The sequence below is a fragment of the Aulonocara sp. 'chitande type north' Nkhata Bay genome, linkage group LG3 (assembly GCF_057382095.1).
Source record: "Aulonocara sp. 'chitande type north' Nkhata Bay isolate Kocher_YH1m ecotype deep benthic linkage group LG3, A_spYH_male_GT1.1, whole genome shotgun sequence".
NCBI classification, from domain to species: Eukaryota; Metazoa; Chordata; class Actinopteri; order Cichliformes; family Cichlidae; genus Aulonocara; species Aulonocara sp. 'chitande type north' Nkhata Bay.
The window spans coordinates 23,425,899-23,444,492 of record NC_141346.1 but is presented as its reverse complement, the minus strand read 5'-3'; the positions used below and the strand labels follow the sequence as shown (position 1 = coordinate 23,444,492).

Sequence of the window (18,594 nt, the reverse complement as noted above, 5' to 3'; positions counted from 1 at the left end):
TTATTCTTTTTTAAATCTTAGTGTTTCAGCTTGACAAACTATCTGCAGTACAACCACAACACTTCTCGAACTGTGTGAAAAGAGGCTGTGAATTTGTTTTTGTGAGGTTTATTTAATGACTACTAAGGTCATGATTTTTTTTATCCAAGGGAGCATTGAACATATACTAATTTACATGAAAGAACAGGATTAAAAAAAGATTCAGTACAGGTTAGCAATCTAAGCAGAGATGACTACACCACTTTCTCTTCGACCATCTCCAGTTTCTAAGCCAGCTGAGAAACATGATCTCGCCGGCAAATTCTGGGTCTGCTTCTGTCTTCAGGACATGCCTGAAACACTTAATTTAGGAGGTTCCCATGAGGTGTCCTTTCAGATGTCCTGATATGTTCAGCTTAATATATATTGTTCTCTCTTAAATACCGTATACTTAAAGCAGAAATATATTTATTAAGTTGGAAGCTGATGGACAAGTCACAGTGATCCAGTCAAATCTGATATATTATTATAATATTATTTATTTTTTGGACATTTTGGGAAGGGTAGGTTTATAAACAAGTTCACTGACAACATATTACCATCAAGACTATGGTATATAATTCACATTATTTTGTCATAGCCTTTAATTTTGCATTCAGCAACATTCCCTCCAAAGTCTAACAAAGCCACAAGATCACCTGTGGGTCAAGTTGAGTTATATTTTATTTAAATGTGTCTTTTATTCACTTATCTTTTAAATTTTCACATGTTATTTGTTTCTTCAGTGATAAATACCTGGCTGCTGCTGGTGATACAAATTTGGGATAGTTGTGATGCTCAAACAAGTACGTGAAAGTTAATTTGATTCCTTTGCACAATTTAGTAACTTTCTGATTAATGTCAGTCAGGGTTCTATGTTTGATTTGTTAATTGTCACTTGACATATTTTAATGGTCCTGTCTTTCTCTTTGTCAATAGATTCAGCTTTTCCTCATGTTGTTCCAAACACTTCTCAGCACTATGAATACAGCACAGTGTCTTTTGACTGTAAGGAGTTTGATGTGTCTCTTGGATGGAAACTAATGAGGAAAGCAACAGATGTTGATACAGCGTGTGGGACTAGCTGGGGAGTTTTCAGTGGGTCCATTTGCATCTTCAGAAATGTTTATATCGAAGACAGCGGACAGTACTGGTGTGAGAGCGGAGATGGAAAGAAAAGCAACCCTGTAAACATCACCATTTCACGTAAGTTTATTGTATCTGTGTTCACTGACATTTATGTTTATGTTGGTAAAGAAATCTGTGGTGAATTGCATATTAAAATGTGTTTTATGAGCTAAAGTACACCACCATACTGAGGGCTTGTTGAGAAATCAGCTAAATATTCTGATAATTATATATCTGCTAAGTGTTGGCCTGTGCAAGTGAAAAAAAGAAAGAAAATTAGAGTTCAACAGGAGTGTCACAGAAAAAAAATGATAACATACTGGACATCAAAGTGCTCAAATCCTATGAGAAACAGGTTTCAAACACATGATTTTCATTTGTGCTGAGCTATAAACGTCTAATTATACCATATATTATAATTATAACAGCTGGTCCTGTGATCCTGGAAAGCCCTTTAATTCCTGCGGTGGAGGGAAACACTGTGAGTCTGCGCTGTAAAAACAGCACAGATTTCACCAAAACCTCCACTTCCATATCCTTCTATAAAAATGGTATCTTCATCAAGAGCATCTCCACCAGCACTTTGATCATCCGCAATATCAACAAGTCTCATGAAGGACTCTACAAGTGCAGCATCTCAGGAGCTGGAGAATCACCTGAGAGCTGGCTGGCTGTCAGAAGCAGAGACAGCACAGGTGAGAGCCCACATTACTGGTATACATAAGTGTGTGTGTGTGTGTGTATGTGTGTGTGTGTGTGTGTGTGTGTGGTGGTGGTGTAATGTATTTTGAGATGTGTTTCAGGTCACATACTTTTCAGGCTGTCAGAGGCCTACACTTCATATAAAATATGGACATATATTAATCCCCCACTAAACGTTGGAACTCAGTTTGGTAGACAAAGAGACAAATAATTACTTCTTCAAAATGAGAGACAAAAGCTTCCAACCAACATTGGAGGGTTTGTTTCTGTAAAGACACTGCAAAACTGCAAAAAACCAAGAACAGGCATTTTGGGAAAAAAATCTTAGTGCCTTATATTACATGACATACTCTAATGCTTTAGTAAATCAAACTGTACCTAATATATCCACTAGAAAAGACTAGACAATAGCTAGCATTTATTCAGAATAAATGCATTAATAATAAATATTATTAGAAATTCACTAAGAACTCATTGCATGTGCTAATGTAATTAGAATTGGCAGTGTGATCATATGATAGCATCGTATCATACCCAGTATAAACTGAAATGTTTTCACTCGCCTGGAATATTTGACCCTTTTATTGCTTTAACCCCTGGAGGGTCTTAGAAAAATGCATACACTATCGGTCTTAGAGCCACAAATCGACCCAAGACTCTCCAGGGGTTAATAAAGAAACTCATTGTCAGTATAACTGGGCTTGTATCACCTGCCTGTACAGTGGATGCATGTATTTGAAAGTATGACAGAGCATCATTTGTCCTCTGGACAGAGAGTTTTATATTGTCAAATCAAATCAAATCTTTTTGACAAGAACAAATAATAATTGGTTATTTAAACCCAAATTTTACTTTTTGTATATATTAAGTAAGGATGTTTTTTGTTGTGTTTTGTTTTTTTTACAGACAATGAGATGGTGACTCTCCTTTGTTATGATCAACTTCCTGTTTTTCTCTACTTCCTGCTAAGAACTGTTGGCACCATTTTATGGGTCACTCTGCTGCTGGTGGTGTTAAGAAAACGTCAGCCTTGGAATGACCATGCTATATAGAAAATGTGCACAATTGTAAGCAACAAAATTGTAAAAATGAATATATATATATGAATATATATGAATACATATATATTATAATATATATATATATATATATTATCTCATTCACTGCCAGCCATTTTCAAATCAGGTAACTCCCCACTGCCAGGGTTTTTGAGCATTTTTACTCATTTTTGAAGAGCCACAGAAAACTGTGTGTTATGATCATATAAATGCTGAACCTACCAAAATGAAGAACAGACTCTCTTCTTTCATCCAAAAAAAAAGCTTGTTTCTACCATTTTCCATTCTTTAGTAATCAGCTGTAGAAGAGAGGTGGGTTCCACCAAAAATGCCTGTTTTGACCAAAAAAAGGGAGAAAACGAGCTTTTTGTGAAAAATACATTTCAAGCAGAAAAGTGCCTTTGACACTAATATTTCTTGCTTTGTGACACCTCTAACATATAAAATAGTTTTTCACTTCTATAAAACAGAAATAACACTGAGAAAGGTTATGTTTTATCAAAACAATTTATTTACAAATATATGAAAAAATAAAATGTACATAGTGAAACATTTATTCACAATGAATAATTCACTTTTGTGTGGTAATCATTATAACACTTTCCGGGATGCAAGGGCACACAACAAGACTTGCACCACATTTTTGTCTCACTGCGCAATCCCTTACGTGCGCAAACCCTGCACCTCCTTGCAGGTCTACTTTTACTGCTGGTGGGCTTCAGTTTTTCAAGTTGGTGCCTGCCTAGGTCACCGTCTAGCCTGCTATCAGGGTCGGTGTTGTAAGGTGCCCTTGGGGTTTTTCTGCCTTTCCAGTCACCTTCCCCTTCAAATCCCACACCTGCCCCCTCCCTCTCCTCCTCCTCAGCCGTAATTGACATCTATAGACGTCAATGGCAGTGAATGAGTTTTAATAGAAGCCTTTGAAAATTATATCTATGGATAAGTGACAAATAAAAGCCAATCTCTAGTTTTGCAACAGAGACATGAGGCATTGTTATTACTACATGTTACTTTAATTCAAATTCAAATGCAATTTAGACAGACTGCTCTGTTTACCACAGAGCAGTCACCCGAGACTGCAAGACCATACTGACCAGCCTGTGCACCGCCTGGATTGACTGCAAGAAAGCCTATGACTCGATGCCCCACACTTGGATCCTAGATCAACAGGACTAAGAGCCATCAGGAACTCTGTGGGGATGTGGGGAACAACACTAGAGGCCATCTTCAAGCGAATAGCATGTTGCCATCAAGTGCAGGATCTACCAAGGAGATGCTCTGTCCTCACGCAAGGAGCAAGAGGAGGAGCATTCATGGAAGGGTAAAGACCGTCTGCAGGGGCGAGAGGGGCGAGAGGATAATTTTTTGAATAGATATGTAGATATAGACAGATATTTTTTTATCACCAGCTAACCTGTTTAGATATTTTGATATTTTGTCATGGACCTGTTTGAAACAAAACAAAACAAAGAAAACAAAAAACACACATTATCTGTCTAGTATAACTATGTATTTTGGGCATAGAAGTAGATCAGTCGTGTATATTAATTATTTTACGTGGCACAATCTCATGAGTTTAAATGTCTTTTAATCTTCTCAGTGTTTAAGTCTGTGATACAACCACAGTGTCTCCAAAGTTCTGCAAAGAGCTCAGTGTACCGGTACACTGAGCTCTTTGCAAGTTTGCAGAGAGCTCAGTGAAAGACTACTGTGGTCATGAAAGGAAGAACAAATAAATTATTCAGTTACTTCTTTCTGACTTTTTTATTAAAATTTTTTTATCATGTATATTAAAGGCCATGTGTGATGTCATTTGGACTAGAAGCGGATGTAAGATGGACTCTGCTAAATCTATGTTTCTTAATTGTATTATTATATATTATATTATTAAAAACCCCATAAAAATTCTAGATCCAGTTTATGCGTCATATACCTTGAGCTGAATTTAATTTGAATGTCGTGTGTAGGTTTCAGAAATGCCCAATGGTTGATGGAATGTGTTAATGGGATTGCAGTGTATAAAAACAGTGTGTTATCATTTTGATAGTGACAGTAACACACATTATGAATCTGCACAGAAACAATATCCCCTGATTTATTGACTGATCTTTTTTTTAGATAGCTCTAAAAATGTAATTTACATTTTTTGAATGTAGTGTATTTTGTTAGATTATTGGTGTTTATCGTTGGTATTTAACTAACGTTCCTCTCTAACACTGAAATTCTATTTAAGACTTCTTTAGACACAATATATTATTGTTTGAGCATGAGGAACTGAAAGTAAAGATTTGTAGGGTTTTTTTGTTTGTTTTTGTTTGATCCTGTTTGGTTTTAAGAACTGAAATTTCTTTGGCTCTCTAAGTGGTTTCTGTATTTAACGTACTTCCTGAAATCCTGGTTTTTGAGGCTTCATGTGCTGTGATACTCATCACTAAACAATAGCGGACATAAAGCCAGTATATATTTATTTTTATTGTTAATGAATCATTTTAATTTTATACCACTAACAAGAATTGCCAAATAAACAAATATTACAACTTGTATCTGGTGGGTCTTAGACATCTGGCACAAGACTCTTCTCGGCTCTTGTTAGCTAGCCTCTAGCAGGATTGGCTGTCCATTTCCTCTAGTTCTTTGGGGCTCTTGTCCATTGGCTTTGAGAGCTCTGTCTTCCTCCTTCCTCTTAGGTGGACACAGGTTTGTCATTGAGATGTGTGGCCTTGTGTCCTGGAGAGCAATGGAAGATCCTGGGTCTTCATCATTGCTGCATCTTCTTACCCTCAAATGTGTTTCGTGGAAAAGACATTTGTAACTTTATTCTACAGTGTATCTCTCTGTGTCTTTTTTTCTCTTTTCTCTCCCTTCAGGCCCCACTCAGTCACAGCAGATGTTTTTTCCTCCCTATTGCTGCCAAGTTCTTGAACATAATGAGTTTTCTGATTGTTGGGGTTTTCTGTGTATTAAAATACAGTCTTTTGCTTAAAATATAAAGCACCTCGAGGGGGCTATATATTTTCAAATTGACCTCACGTATGGCTGCAACAAAACAAGAAACACATATTAATAAGTTGATTAAAAGAATAAAAGCAAATGCTTATTATCTGCAAATGCTCACTGGAGCAGATATTTTTGGTGGTTTAGTATACAAGTATGTGTTTTTTATTTTCATTTCACACACCTCAGAGGAGATGAGAGATGAGATAGTGTGGTTTCAAATGAACTTTAATTACCGGTACTTTAAACATGCAATTGAGTTAAAAATGACCCAGTTTCTGTTTCTAGTAATGAAATGTGCCCCTTCTAAACATAGTGTCCTGCATAGACACACCAAAGATGATAGGCAGAGGTTTCACTGTTAGACTTAAATAAACTGCTTACTCTTAAATCAACAGTCATTACGTGACTTACCAGACAGACCACATCTGCTTTTATTAAGCTACACACACCTCTTGTACTTTTGTTTTGTTCCACTCAGCTGTTTTTTTAAGGTGTCATGATGACTTCTCACTAATAAGGTGCATAATCAGAACTTTAGAGATGCCAGTGGGTGACTGAAGATATCCAGTTACAAGGATATCATTTTTACAAAGTATGACTTTGTAAAAACAAAAACAAAAACAAAAAAAACTGTTTATCTTCCCTACCAATAGTAAGGACAACATTCTACAATATTCAATCAGACATCTACTGGATTGGAAGGAAGATTCCTTTTCACATTTTTTGTACTAAAACATTGAGTCATCTTTTCTTCAGTAATCTATAGAACACACAGGAAATAAACCTTCTTCACAGGGAGCAGGAAGTGAAATATAACAAGCACCTGAAAAAAGATCACACCGACCACTGCAGGATTTGAATTAAATCATGCAATTCACTGCAGCTTTTCTTTGAGTGTTGTTTTCACAAACCATATATGTTTTCAATTTGTACTGGGAGGCCGAGCCTTCAGCTTTCAGGTCCCTCTTATAGGGAACCAGCTCCTAGTTTGGATTTGGGTGACTCTCTACATTTAAGATTAGGCTAAAACCTTTTTATAAAGCTTACAGTTATGTCTGGATCACATGACCCTGGATTTTCTCTTAGTTATCCTGCCATGGTGCATCATGGGAAGCCCCCAGCACCCTAGAAATAGGAGTATTTCTACACGCTGCTCTTTTCATTGTTTATACACAATTCTGCATTTGTAGCAAGACTTCACACCTTTAAATGGTCATTTGAGATATGACCTATTGCAAGTTCCTGTTTTTATAAGTTTAGCAGGACTGCTACTTCTGCTTTTGTACGTCTTCGTTTGTTAACCACCTTGAAGCCACTTTAGTTGTGATTTGGTGCTATATACATAAAATTGAAATGAATCTTCCACTGTGATCTAACAACTATAGTAGGAGGTGATGCTATATTGGGCTGCATATATATTTGCACACTAACTTACATGCTTGTAGGTTTGATGTCTTGTGTCTTCAGAGCCGCTGTTTTGCATACTTTTGTTGCAACAAGTTGTTGACTTACTTTTGAGTTCCTATTATTTTGAAGCAATCTGGCTTCTCTCTTCTAACCTCTGACATAAACAAGGCATTCTCACCCACAGAACTGCCTCTTACTGGAATTTCCTCTTTTGGAATATTCTCTGTAATCTATATAGATGATTGTGTGGTAAAATCCCAGTAGATTTCAGTTTTTGATTGAGAAACATAATTATATTATTCGCAAGAACTTGTATGGATAAAGTCATTAATTTGACCACAAGACGGATTTGGACAAGTACATACAGGCATCCACATATGTTGCATGAGCAAACTTTACTTATGTAATGTATGTGATGCACTATTGACAAGCTGCCACTAATAGTCTGTATTTGTGTACTAGTCAGATGATACCTATCAACCCATTGACAAGACATGCAGCATGTGAGGAATTTATATTGGTTTGTTGAAATGTGAAAGTGCAGATAATCTGGTCTTAACCAACATTAAATGTGGAGACTTTGTTTCTAAGAAAATTATCAGCCAGCTTCCCTTATGAACATAAGACACACAATAAGTCCCTGTAGTGGCTGTAGGACTTATGACAAGTTTTTCCAGAACAATGGAAAAAGTCAGCTGATAGTATACTTGTGTGTGCGTGTGTGGAATAAAATGATAGTTTGCAGAAAGAGGAGAGTGGGTTGAATGGATTTATAAATTAAGTGTAATCAATGAAAAGTCACAGCATAACTTATATTCTTGGCACATGTTGGCAGGGACTTAATTTAATGCTATATCTTGTGATACTGATTTATGTGAAACCCCTCTTTTATATTCTGGGGTACCCCTGTGACATGATATTATCAAATGTACTCCTATTCTGCCCTTTGTTTTCATAAGTTACACACTGTCATCTGCACGTTAGGAGAGAAGGAAATCTACTGATGCCACTGAGAAGATGTTTGATATTTTTCCATATAGCAGAGTTAACTGTTTATCTGTTTTTAACTGTTTACAACAGAGTTATTAACTGATTTCATGACAAGCCATTAGATGCCATTAATGCTATTACAAATCTACAGAGTACCTTTTGAAAGAAACAGTGAATGTGTAAAACAGCTGCGACATGACTGTTCTGTTATCACTAAAAGTTGTAAAATGTTGTATCACTAAAATATCATTCTCAGTCAGTTGTTATTTATTATGTGTTTACAGCGCCCTCTGTGGTTGCTCCAAGTAATGTACTTTAGAAACGGCTTTATTTTTGAAAAAACTTTATTGAACAGGAAGTCCGCTCAGTCAAGCAAAGCAAGTGAGCAAGAAGAAGGGAAACATATCGGCACACAGTTTATGGTGTCCTGATGGAAAAAATACTGTCCACATCTTCTGTTTATGGTTGTATCGCCGGTATGTACTTAAAGTATAAGTTGCAACTTTGTTTTTTGTGCAATATGTTGCCCGCTAATGTAGTATTTGGCTGTAAAGCTAGTCCTTTTGTTAAGCTAGTTACCCGCGATTTTGGAGGTCGTCTGGGATAGCATCAGTAGTAGTTTAAAAAGTTTACATAATTAGACATATGCTATGTAGTAGCATTGTGGCATGTAAATGCATATTATGCTGCACATATGTATGTTACATGACTGTATTTTTAGTCTTGTTTTTAGTCTTACCCTTTTGAATGTCAGTAAACCTGTTGACAACACTCATCTGTCTTCAGAGTGGTGATATAAGAAAGGTATTAAAGCCCCTGCATCAGACATGCACCCATAATGGCACAATGACTATGTGCAGGTAAGCTATCCACAGTATTTCTGATTTCGCGCCATTACCCCGATTCATAGCGGAAGCCGGTTTTTTACTTCCGCTTGCGCTGTTGTTGACAGTTGCGGGGTTACACCTTCACTGTTGATAAAGATTTCTCTCACTGCAGTTTGTTTTACCTGGAGTAAATGGCAACACATCGAAGGTGGATACACAGTAGAGATGTTTTAAAAAGCAGCGAGGACAGTTCAGTTGCAGTGCCTCACCCGTCACTTCTCACGGAGTGGGTAGATGACATGAAACTATGGCCCGATGTTAGCTACATCGACATTATTAATCACCTTGTATTTTCCGAAGGCGTTGATGGCGAGGAATTACGTAATTACAAGAGCACCGAGGCGTATAATTACCTGCACAGCAACAAAATTGATAAAGTACTGCTCAACAAACAAGGCGACTTTATTTTTCTTAAAGCAGCTGTAGAGCCGAGCCAGAGTATTAATCAAGCGAAACACTTAGCATGGGCAATGCTAAGAGAAAGTGGAGTAGTGGAGACAGTCGGCTGTTCCTGTATCTCCGGATTAGGGAGATCATGTAGCCATGCGCCTGCTATTCTGTGGAAGGTATATCACTTATCTGGATATCACAATGTTTAAATCACTGAAACAGAAACACTGGACTGGTCAAAGGCTGTGATTAAGGAGTCACGCTACTGCCATCTAGCCAAGTATTACGTGGAGCACTGTTTACATGTGAAAGCCACTCGTTAACTTTGTGTGGGCTGTATGCTGTACAATCACATGAAGATAAAATATAAAAAAAATAAAAGACTGCACATTAAGGTCAAATTTACAAGACAAGAACAACTATAGTTATAAGAAGTGACAAAGAGTAGTATAATACATGTTTGTTTATATATATGTATATTTGTACACACACACTACTTTGAAAAAAATTTGACTGTGGATGTATATTCCTGCATCAAAAAGTAACTGACTATTAATATGAAATGGATAATATGGGTGACTTTGCCAGTGTTTATATCTGTTTTGGATATGATTCAGGTGTATTGACCCAGGGTCATATCTATAACATGCAGGACACCAACCGTGTACTGCTTTTGTTAGTGTAAACTTCCTCATTATGTTAAATCTTGAGTATTGACAGTGAGAAAAAACTATTAATGTTTGTTACAGGTGCAGAATGCTGCGATCAGTGGAAAGACAGGGCTTGCGTGTACAGACGAGCAGCGCAGGTGGAATGCAGGGACAGCAAAGAACCTTGAACCTAAACGTCTAAGCCAGATAAACTTCAGACATCACAGGGCAGAGCAGCAGTACGATGTGAACTCCCGGACTGCAGTGACACAATCTCTCCCTAACACACCATATCACCTTACACATCAAGACTTTATTGACAGTGTTAGCAAAGCACCAGTGAAGCCACTTTTCCTCCTCAAGAACACATTAATTGGAAAGTGTTACAATGCCTCGCCATCTGCAGGTCCTCACCGCAACAGTAAAGTTGATGAGCAATTTTTTCAGCCACACCAAGCACACAGTTACAAACTAAGCTGTAATCCATGCAGGGCATTCTACCAGGCATACATTCAAGTTTCTGAAGAGCAAGCAGAACAATTACAAGAAGAAACAAAAGAGCAAAGTGCATCTGATTTGTGGCACAACTGCAGGAAAATCAGACTTACAGCAAGCTCTGCTAAAAAAGTTCCAGTACGTGCCACCACAAAAAATGACAAATTTTTATCTGAGCACATGTACCCTTCCTTTCGTGGGAATTATGAAACAAACTATGGTAAAGAAAATGAAGTTAAAGCTTGTCATCAGCTGAAAGAACAGGGTATGAACATCCTTCACATGGGTAGTGTTATTACCATCCAGGAGCCATGGCTCTCTGCGAGTCCTGACGGGGTCATTGACTCAGATGTGCTTCTAGAAATAAAATGTCCTGTGCAGACTTATCCTTCACTCACGGAGCAGCTTACCCAGAAATGCAGCGATATCAAACTGGTAGATGGAGAACTGCAGCTGCAGAAAACTGGCAGCAGAGGCTATTACATGCAAGTGCAACTTACAATGTTTTGCACAGGGCTCAAGACTGCCACACTTGTGATCTGGACACCTACTGAGCATGTTTCATTTACAGTGCAATATGATGAAGCATTTGTAAAGGAACAAGTAAAACGCTTGAGAGGGTTTTACTTCTCATATTTCTTACCTCGACTTGTAGAGGAGTATGCAGCAGGACGGTTTCAGTTAAATGAGAGATACTTGAAGATAATGGGCAAGGTTTAATGCATGTTACAACTATAAATGGGACAGTCAGACACCAACATGTCTGCAGAGTTTGGTCTCTGTCTTGTGAATGAAAGGAGACATTCAATATGAAATCTGTTAAATATTTCAATACAACTAAAATGTACATAGTTGTAGGGCTGCTCGATTATGGCAAAAATGATAATCACGATTATTTTCACTGAAATTGAGATCACGATTATTTGACGATATTTATTTAACCCTTTAAGACCTACCATAGAACCAAGTCGGCCAGAGCTTATATTATTTTTACATGTTGTAGTGCCATTTGTGGGAGCATTTCAAGTTGTTATACATCAATACAACTGTTATAGCCCATATTTTAATAATATGTATGTATTAAGTCCATAGTAACTACATTAATTGCAAAAAACTGCAATAAACTAGAAAAAAACTGAAAATCGTTTTTGTTTTTTTACATATATTTCTACTTGGAGAAATTTAAGAGGCTTATCCCTCAAAACTTTAAATACAAAAAAGTTGCAAAAAATAGTTTACAACAACAGGAAATTTATTTTGAGTATCTTCCATAGTTTTATTTTGGAGATACAGCAATTTTTATATACTGCAGGAAAAAAAAAAAAAAAACAATCCTATGATGCAAATTTGCAAAGAAAACAGCAGGTGCATCAAAATAAACTATTTCCAGCAGTGCAATTCGAGTTCTAAGCATCCCAGCAACTATTCAGAAAAGTCAAACATGACTTATAAAAACACTAGTATAGGCTTTTAAGGCCTACAAGTAAAAAACTACATTTTCCGCGAAAATGACGTCACTTCCGGTTTCGGGCAGGAAATGACGTACATGTGATGGTTCGCGTTGACGTCTTTTTCAATGTGGGAAGTGTTACGAACAGCTGATCGGATCGGCAAAGCGCGTTTCTGGAATATTATGTTTTTGTTCCTGCAAGCGCTTTTTATGCAATTTTTGCAAAGCTATATGTGGAAGGAAACCATGACCGAAGACAAGCTGATGGCATAAGATGTAAGTACAACTCCTCTGGTTTCATATGGAAAAAATTTATTGCGCTAGCTTAGCAGGATTTAAAAATAGTTACACAAAACGGAGCTTGCTGCTCTGACCGGCTTTAAAGGGTTAACAATAACAATGTATTGAATAATGACTTTAAAAAATAATATAAAATAGTGTGCAAATACTGATAACAGTGCAAATGTTTGCAATATAAGAAATAAATGAAAAATGTAAACATCTATGTTTAGTGAACTTTGCAGTGTTGCTCTGTGGTGCAGCTACTACACCATAGCAAAGTTTACACACTGTGTCTACTTGATCCACCTCTGACTCCGCGAACTTATAATGTTTCCACACCACTTAAGTTTTTTTTTTTTTTTTACCTCTTTTCAACCAACAGCAGTCACTCTTCTCTCCAAATAACTTCTGCTTAGCTTTCCGAGCTTCCCTCGGGTCCTCTAAATTGTCGTGACGGTGTTCGAAATGCAGAGCGGCGCGCTCGATTTGCCACACGGAGCAGCGCGAGAGTAAAGCATGAGGGAGGGGCTAATAATCGGCTCAGTCATTTTTAATGATCGTTGAAAACCCAGATCGTAATCGTGATTAAAATTCGATTAATTGAGCAGCCCTACGTAGTTGTAACATATGGTGGGAAATGAATGACAAACTGACAACATTAAATGTTGTGAATAGTTCTGTATTTCTGTAATCTTCCAACACAAAAAAATGTCAAGAATGCACAACTAATTATTGCAGATTTGAGAAAAACATTTTTTTTTTTCATTTAAGAAATTTATCACATTGTGGTTGAATAAAAAAGTAATAATTGTTCAATTGATTGATTGCAATTGTTTTATATATACACATACATACATACATACATACATACATACATACATACATACATACGCACACACACACTGTATCACATAACCTTTCATCTAGAACACAAGATAAAAAAGTGAGACCTGGAATTATTTACTCTCTACATATATGTACATCAAATTTTAAAATAATTACATTACACTACACAACTTTATGTCCTGAGTAACCATCTTAATATCCCCGAGTCCACAATTGTTCATAACATACACAATTATTGTGTATCACGAATGAGATCCTCTCTTAAGTTCACTAGAGCAGCACATATTCTCAGTATCTTGTCTACTTTAGGAGCCATGCTTATAGGAACAATTTGTGAAAGTATTTTGTAGACTTTCAAGCGTCTGATTGCTCTTTCAACATGGATTCTTACATTTGCAATCCGACGTGTGTATGTTACCTGTTCCTCAGTTAGCGGTCTACGTTTTTTTGTGAAAGCGGGTATTACTAATCTAACTTTTCTCTCAAAGAGTAAGTCTTTAATTGTAAAACCTCTATCTGCCATGACTTCATCACCAGGTTTTAGGTATGTTAATATTCCAGAGTCCATTGTGATAAATTTGTCACTACATCGGCCGCCATATGCCGCAGACACAAACATGATTAGTCCACATGGTGCAACAGCAACCAAATATTTGACTGTGTTGTGTGAATAATAATGGCTGTATGATTCCCCTCTTGAGCCCAGATTTCTGGGTTTCTGTAAAAGGGTCTCACTGCAGTCTATAATGCATGTACTATTTGGAAAGTTCTTCTTGAAGGCTTCAGGCATAGTTGCTTGAATAGTTTCTTTTGGCAGCCATGGAATTAATGGTCGGAGAACTTCCTCCAGCTTGTCTAACCAGTGTGAGATGATCTTGCTGGCCATGCTTTGTGATATATGAAACTGGCGGCTTAGGTCACCTATTACACGGTTACTCTTTAATTTCATAAGTGTCATGAGGACTTGATCTCGGACAGGCATGGTAAATTCATTGTTGTCATATCCTTCCAGTGTCGACACAAGTGTGTTAAATGTTTCTAAGGCTATCCCAGTGTACAGCAAAGCGTCTGCATCATTTTGAAGAATGAAATATGCAACTTCATCACACTGAGTCATCTTATCCTGCACATCTTTTCTGCGAGACCTGTTGCAGTATTGATGGTCTTGTTGCGAAGGATCCTCCCACTGTGTGTGGACTGAGTGCAAATGTGGCTCAGGGGGTTGTGTGGAGATGCTGGCCTGGTCTAATTCCACTGAACGTAACACTGTGGAGTCTGAATAAGACAAAAATATGATCAGATGTACAGTCAAACTGTTAGCATAAGAGAAACTGTAAAGTGTCACTTAGCTTATTATATTTTTGAGTGAAATTTCTCATTCTACATTTTTTCACACAAATGCAAAATCATAAATGTCAACATAAAATGTTCCTAAGTCCCCTAAAAATTTGTCACAATTTTATTCAATTAATGTGATTAGATTTTATTTTGCATTCTAAAAAAAGTCACAACTGTTGGTATTTTTGCAAAGGTTGCCTTTAACGTTTTTACTTGAGTTTTCTCGACTTGAAAAAACATGTTCTTTATAAACACAAACCTAAGACTTTTACAGCCCTTGGAGCTAATCTTTTGGCATTATTATTATTATTATAAACTTTCGTTAAAATTTAGACTTTGCTGCTAATAACCAGCTAGTGCTGATACTAACGCCATTCACCATAGGCTATTATTTAGTAAAAGTAAAGAATTGCGTGTTTAAAATGCGAAACGGTGGCAAACCACATTTACACTTTCACTTACCGGGTGCAGATTCTGTGTTTTTGTTCGTATTACTGGAAGCTGTCACACTCAAAGTGGTCCGAGTGAGCCTTCTTCTTTTCTTCGGTGGGGGTCGGTCATAGCCCAGATAAAGCTCCGGGTCGGGGTGTAGCTCTGTGGGCTTTATATCGATAAAATGAAAGGAGCAAACATAAACTCTCTTTGGAGGGTGTTTGAGTCTTAAAGCTGCCAGCCACGCCAGTTTCCGATCCTCCTTCCGCGGCATAGAGTGCAGTGCGTAGGGCAGTGGGCACGGACAGGCCTTTCTAAGTTGTTGATGCTCAAGGCAAAATGTTTCTAATGCGTTTTTCAGTTTTCTTGAATTATTGTGGCAGCCGACGACAGCACACGTTGAACCCGAGCTCATCTTCGAACAGGTAAAGCCACTTATTACCGCACAAAGTAACTGATTTTGTTGTTAGCAACGACTGAACGCTGGGTCTCGCTTTGAGTAACCGGAAGTATAAAACCGGACAACGGAAGTAGTGGTCTGTCATGGCAGCCTACGTACGCTCTTACAGAAACCTGTGGATAGTATCATTGGTACTGAATCTGGCAGTGCATACTGTAGTGCTGTGCATGTGTCTGCTGTGCTGAATTTATTTTGTCTTGTCTAGAAAGTGATGGAGATAGAGGCAGATGCCATGGGTCACGAGCAGTTTTTTGTGGATGAGGCTGGTTTTCACCTCACTAAGACAAGGAGACGCGGCAGGAACATTATTGGACACCGTGCCATAATCAATCAGTGTGCAGCTATAAGTCAAAATAGTGTTGTTCCCCATCATGCAACCCCGGGCCCATATAACACTGCACATATTGTTACATTCTTGGACACCTTACATGACATGCTCACTAATGTTCAGAGACCAGAGCAGACCAGATACGTCATCTGGTCTGCTATTGAGGCGACATTTGCCTTGAGGCGACTTTTGTTGTGATTCGGCGCTATATAAATAAAATTGAATTGAATTGAATCATTTGGGACAATGTTAGTTTCCATACGGCTGCTTTGGTCCGCAACTGGTTTAAAGATCACCCACTCTTCACTGTACTCAGCCTCCCCCCATGCTCACCATTTTTGAATCCAACTGAAGAGTTCTTCTCTGCCTGGCGCTGGAAGGTCTATGACCATCATCCCCATCAACGTATAGCCCTTTTAAGGGGCAATGGAGGAGGCATGTGGGGATATTGACCAGGCATCATGTCAGGCCTGGATACGCCATTCCAGAAGATATTTTCTCCGGTGCCTTGGACTAGGGGACATTGCATGTGATGTAGACGAAATTATTTGGCCAGAGAGACGACACAATGTAGACTGATTTCTTTTTTTTCCCTCAGTGAAATTACTATTTTGTTTTGACTTGGAAATAAGCACTTGTGTTTGTTTTGATGTGTGTGAATAAACACCAGGGGCCCGTTCTTCGTACCTCGCTAAGTAGGTTAGCTGGATTTGATTGTTGACAATTTCGCCTGATCTTGGATCGTTCGGTTCCCCGAAGCTCATCCGGGACTTGCTGTCATAGCAACAGAGCCGTAAGCGTAAACCTGCTCGGGAGCAGGTTTACTTTATGTAAAAAGGATTAGATCGCGGCCACGCAGGTATGTCCGCTTCATTTATACGAAAGCAACAGCGATATTCCACCACTGTTTCACCATAAATAAATAACATCAATGTAACTAAAGACAATGCAGCACCTGATCCATTTATTGATTTCATACAGATACATACAGGACATTTCCTAAAAAAGGGAAATGTACTATTAACATTCTATCACATGTATGTGATTATTACAGATGTAATTCATATCTCAGAGTAGTAATTGCAAATTACTTTGTGTAATCAAGACGAGAGACCACGGCTATAAAAGCGAAGGTGGATTTGGGAAGCCTGTCGCAGCCATGTCCTGTCCGTATACGCGAGCAGCCCATTGCGGAAGGTGCAAGATTGATAAGGAGAGTCCTCAGAATTCAGCGTATATTGCGGGACAGACAGGATCCTACCTGTTTTTTTTTTTTTTGCTCTGCCCTTTTCTTGGTTGCTGTTATAAACAAACAGATTATTCCAGGGTCTCTTTCCAAGAGACGAAAAGCAATATAAGTGATAAATAGTACCATTCTGTAGAATATTCTTATATTTCACTTTTACCTGTTCCCATGTTCTAGTGGGTCCTGTTGTGGCTCTAATGTGAAAGGGGATATAATATAACATATTATAATATAATATAATGTACTATAATATTGGATAATATAGTGTGATATGATAAATCTACCCTACCGCCTACTGGTGTTGGCCAGAGGGGCCGATGGCGCAATATGGCAGCCTGGCTTCTGTCAGTCTGCCCCAGGGCAGCTGTGGCTACAACTGTAGCTGCCTCCACCAGTGTGTGAATGTGAGAGTGAATGAATAGTGGCATTGTAAAGCGCTTTGGGTGCCTTGAAAAGCGCTATATAAATCCAATCCATTATATTTGTTATTATTAAATTACTTACGAATTTAATTTGTCAGCAACTTTCTGCCAGCCCTCTCTCCTTGCTTTTGCAGCCTTTGCAGTGTTCCCTTGCGTTCTGATTAAACTCTGAAACTCCTGAAATCCCTCACTCAAGAGTTCTTGCACTGCTGCCGAAAAATGCAGAGCCGAGCACGCTCCGTCGACATTTTCGCCGACCAATCAGAGGGTTGCCGATCAATGTTTCCACTATTGATGCGTAGCCCCTTTTACGACACCCAGTGATGTCACATTACTGCGTCCAGCTGTACTAATCGTCAACAGCAGGTGTGTTCGGGGAACCGGATTAGCGAGCTCACGGTTAGCGCGATGGTTTGGTCTTGGATGTGTCATTTGATCTTGGATGTAGTGAGCGACGTACGAAGAACGGGCCCAAGGGCCCTATTTCAGGAAGCCGGTTTAGTGCAAACTCTGAGTAAGTATACCCTGAGTTAACGAAAACTCTGGGTTTTCGGTTTCACAAAGCGAGTTTAGATTAATTCTGAGTGAGTTACTATGACGACACACTCCGTGAAGCTAACCTGCCCCCTAGCAGGTTTACTTCAACTAACCCTGACTTTCTCCGCCTCTTTGTCAGAAACCTGACTGTAGGAAGTGTCAGACATGGCGTGTTCCTTCCTTGAAGAGCCAGTAGATGTTGAAGCCCAAATTCTCCGCAGAGCTCTCCGCCAGGAGAGAGTGATTAGAGCGTGTTTGGACATTTTATCATTTCCTGATGATTTCCTGTGTGAACGTTACCGTTTTTCAGCACAATCTATAATTCATTTGAATAACATCCTCAGGCCTAATATTGCTCATGTGACACATCGCGGACATGCTCTCAGTTCATTGCATATTATTTGTATTGCACTTCGGTTTTTTGCAAACGGGAGCTTTCTGTATAATATTGGTGACGCTGAGCACGTTTCCAAGGCTACCGTCTGTCGGGCAGTCAGGAATGTTACAGTTGCACTGAAACGTCTCCTGTAC

At 38.4% G+C, this 18,594-nt stretch overlaps 2 protein-coding genes across 2 annotated transcripts; one reads left to right on the top strand and one right to left on the bottom strand.

The window, feature by feature from the left end:
* Positions 1-812: 812 nt before the first annotated feature.
* LOC147334641 (putative high affinity immunoglobulin gamma Fc receptor IB) lies at positions 813-2,918 on the top strand. The gene is made up of 4 exons (XM_086287377.1): positions 813-824; positions 958-1,224; positions 1,575-1,841; positions 2,755-2,918. The coding sequence occupies exons 2-4, from the start codon at positions 1,062-1,064 to the stop codon at positions 2,898-2,900; spliced, it is 576 nt and encodes a 191-aa protein (XP_086143503.1). The 5' UTR covers positions 813-824; positions 958-1,061; the 3' UTR covers positions 2,901-2,918.
* Positions 2,919-13,309: 10,391 nt separating this feature from the next.
* LOC147334640 (uncharacterized) lies at positions 13,310-15,344 on the bottom strand. Its single transcript, XM_086285976.1, has 2 exons — positions 15,101-15,344; positions 13,310-14,575 (listed from the first exon to the last, which is right to left on the bottom strand). Exons 1-2 carry the CDS (start codon positions 15,342-15,344, stop codon positions 13,533-13,535), a joined length of 1,287 nt encoding a protein of 428 aa, XP_086142102.1. The 3' UTR covers positions 13,310-13,532.
* Between the last annotated feature and the right edge of the window lie 3,250 nt (positions 15,345-18,594).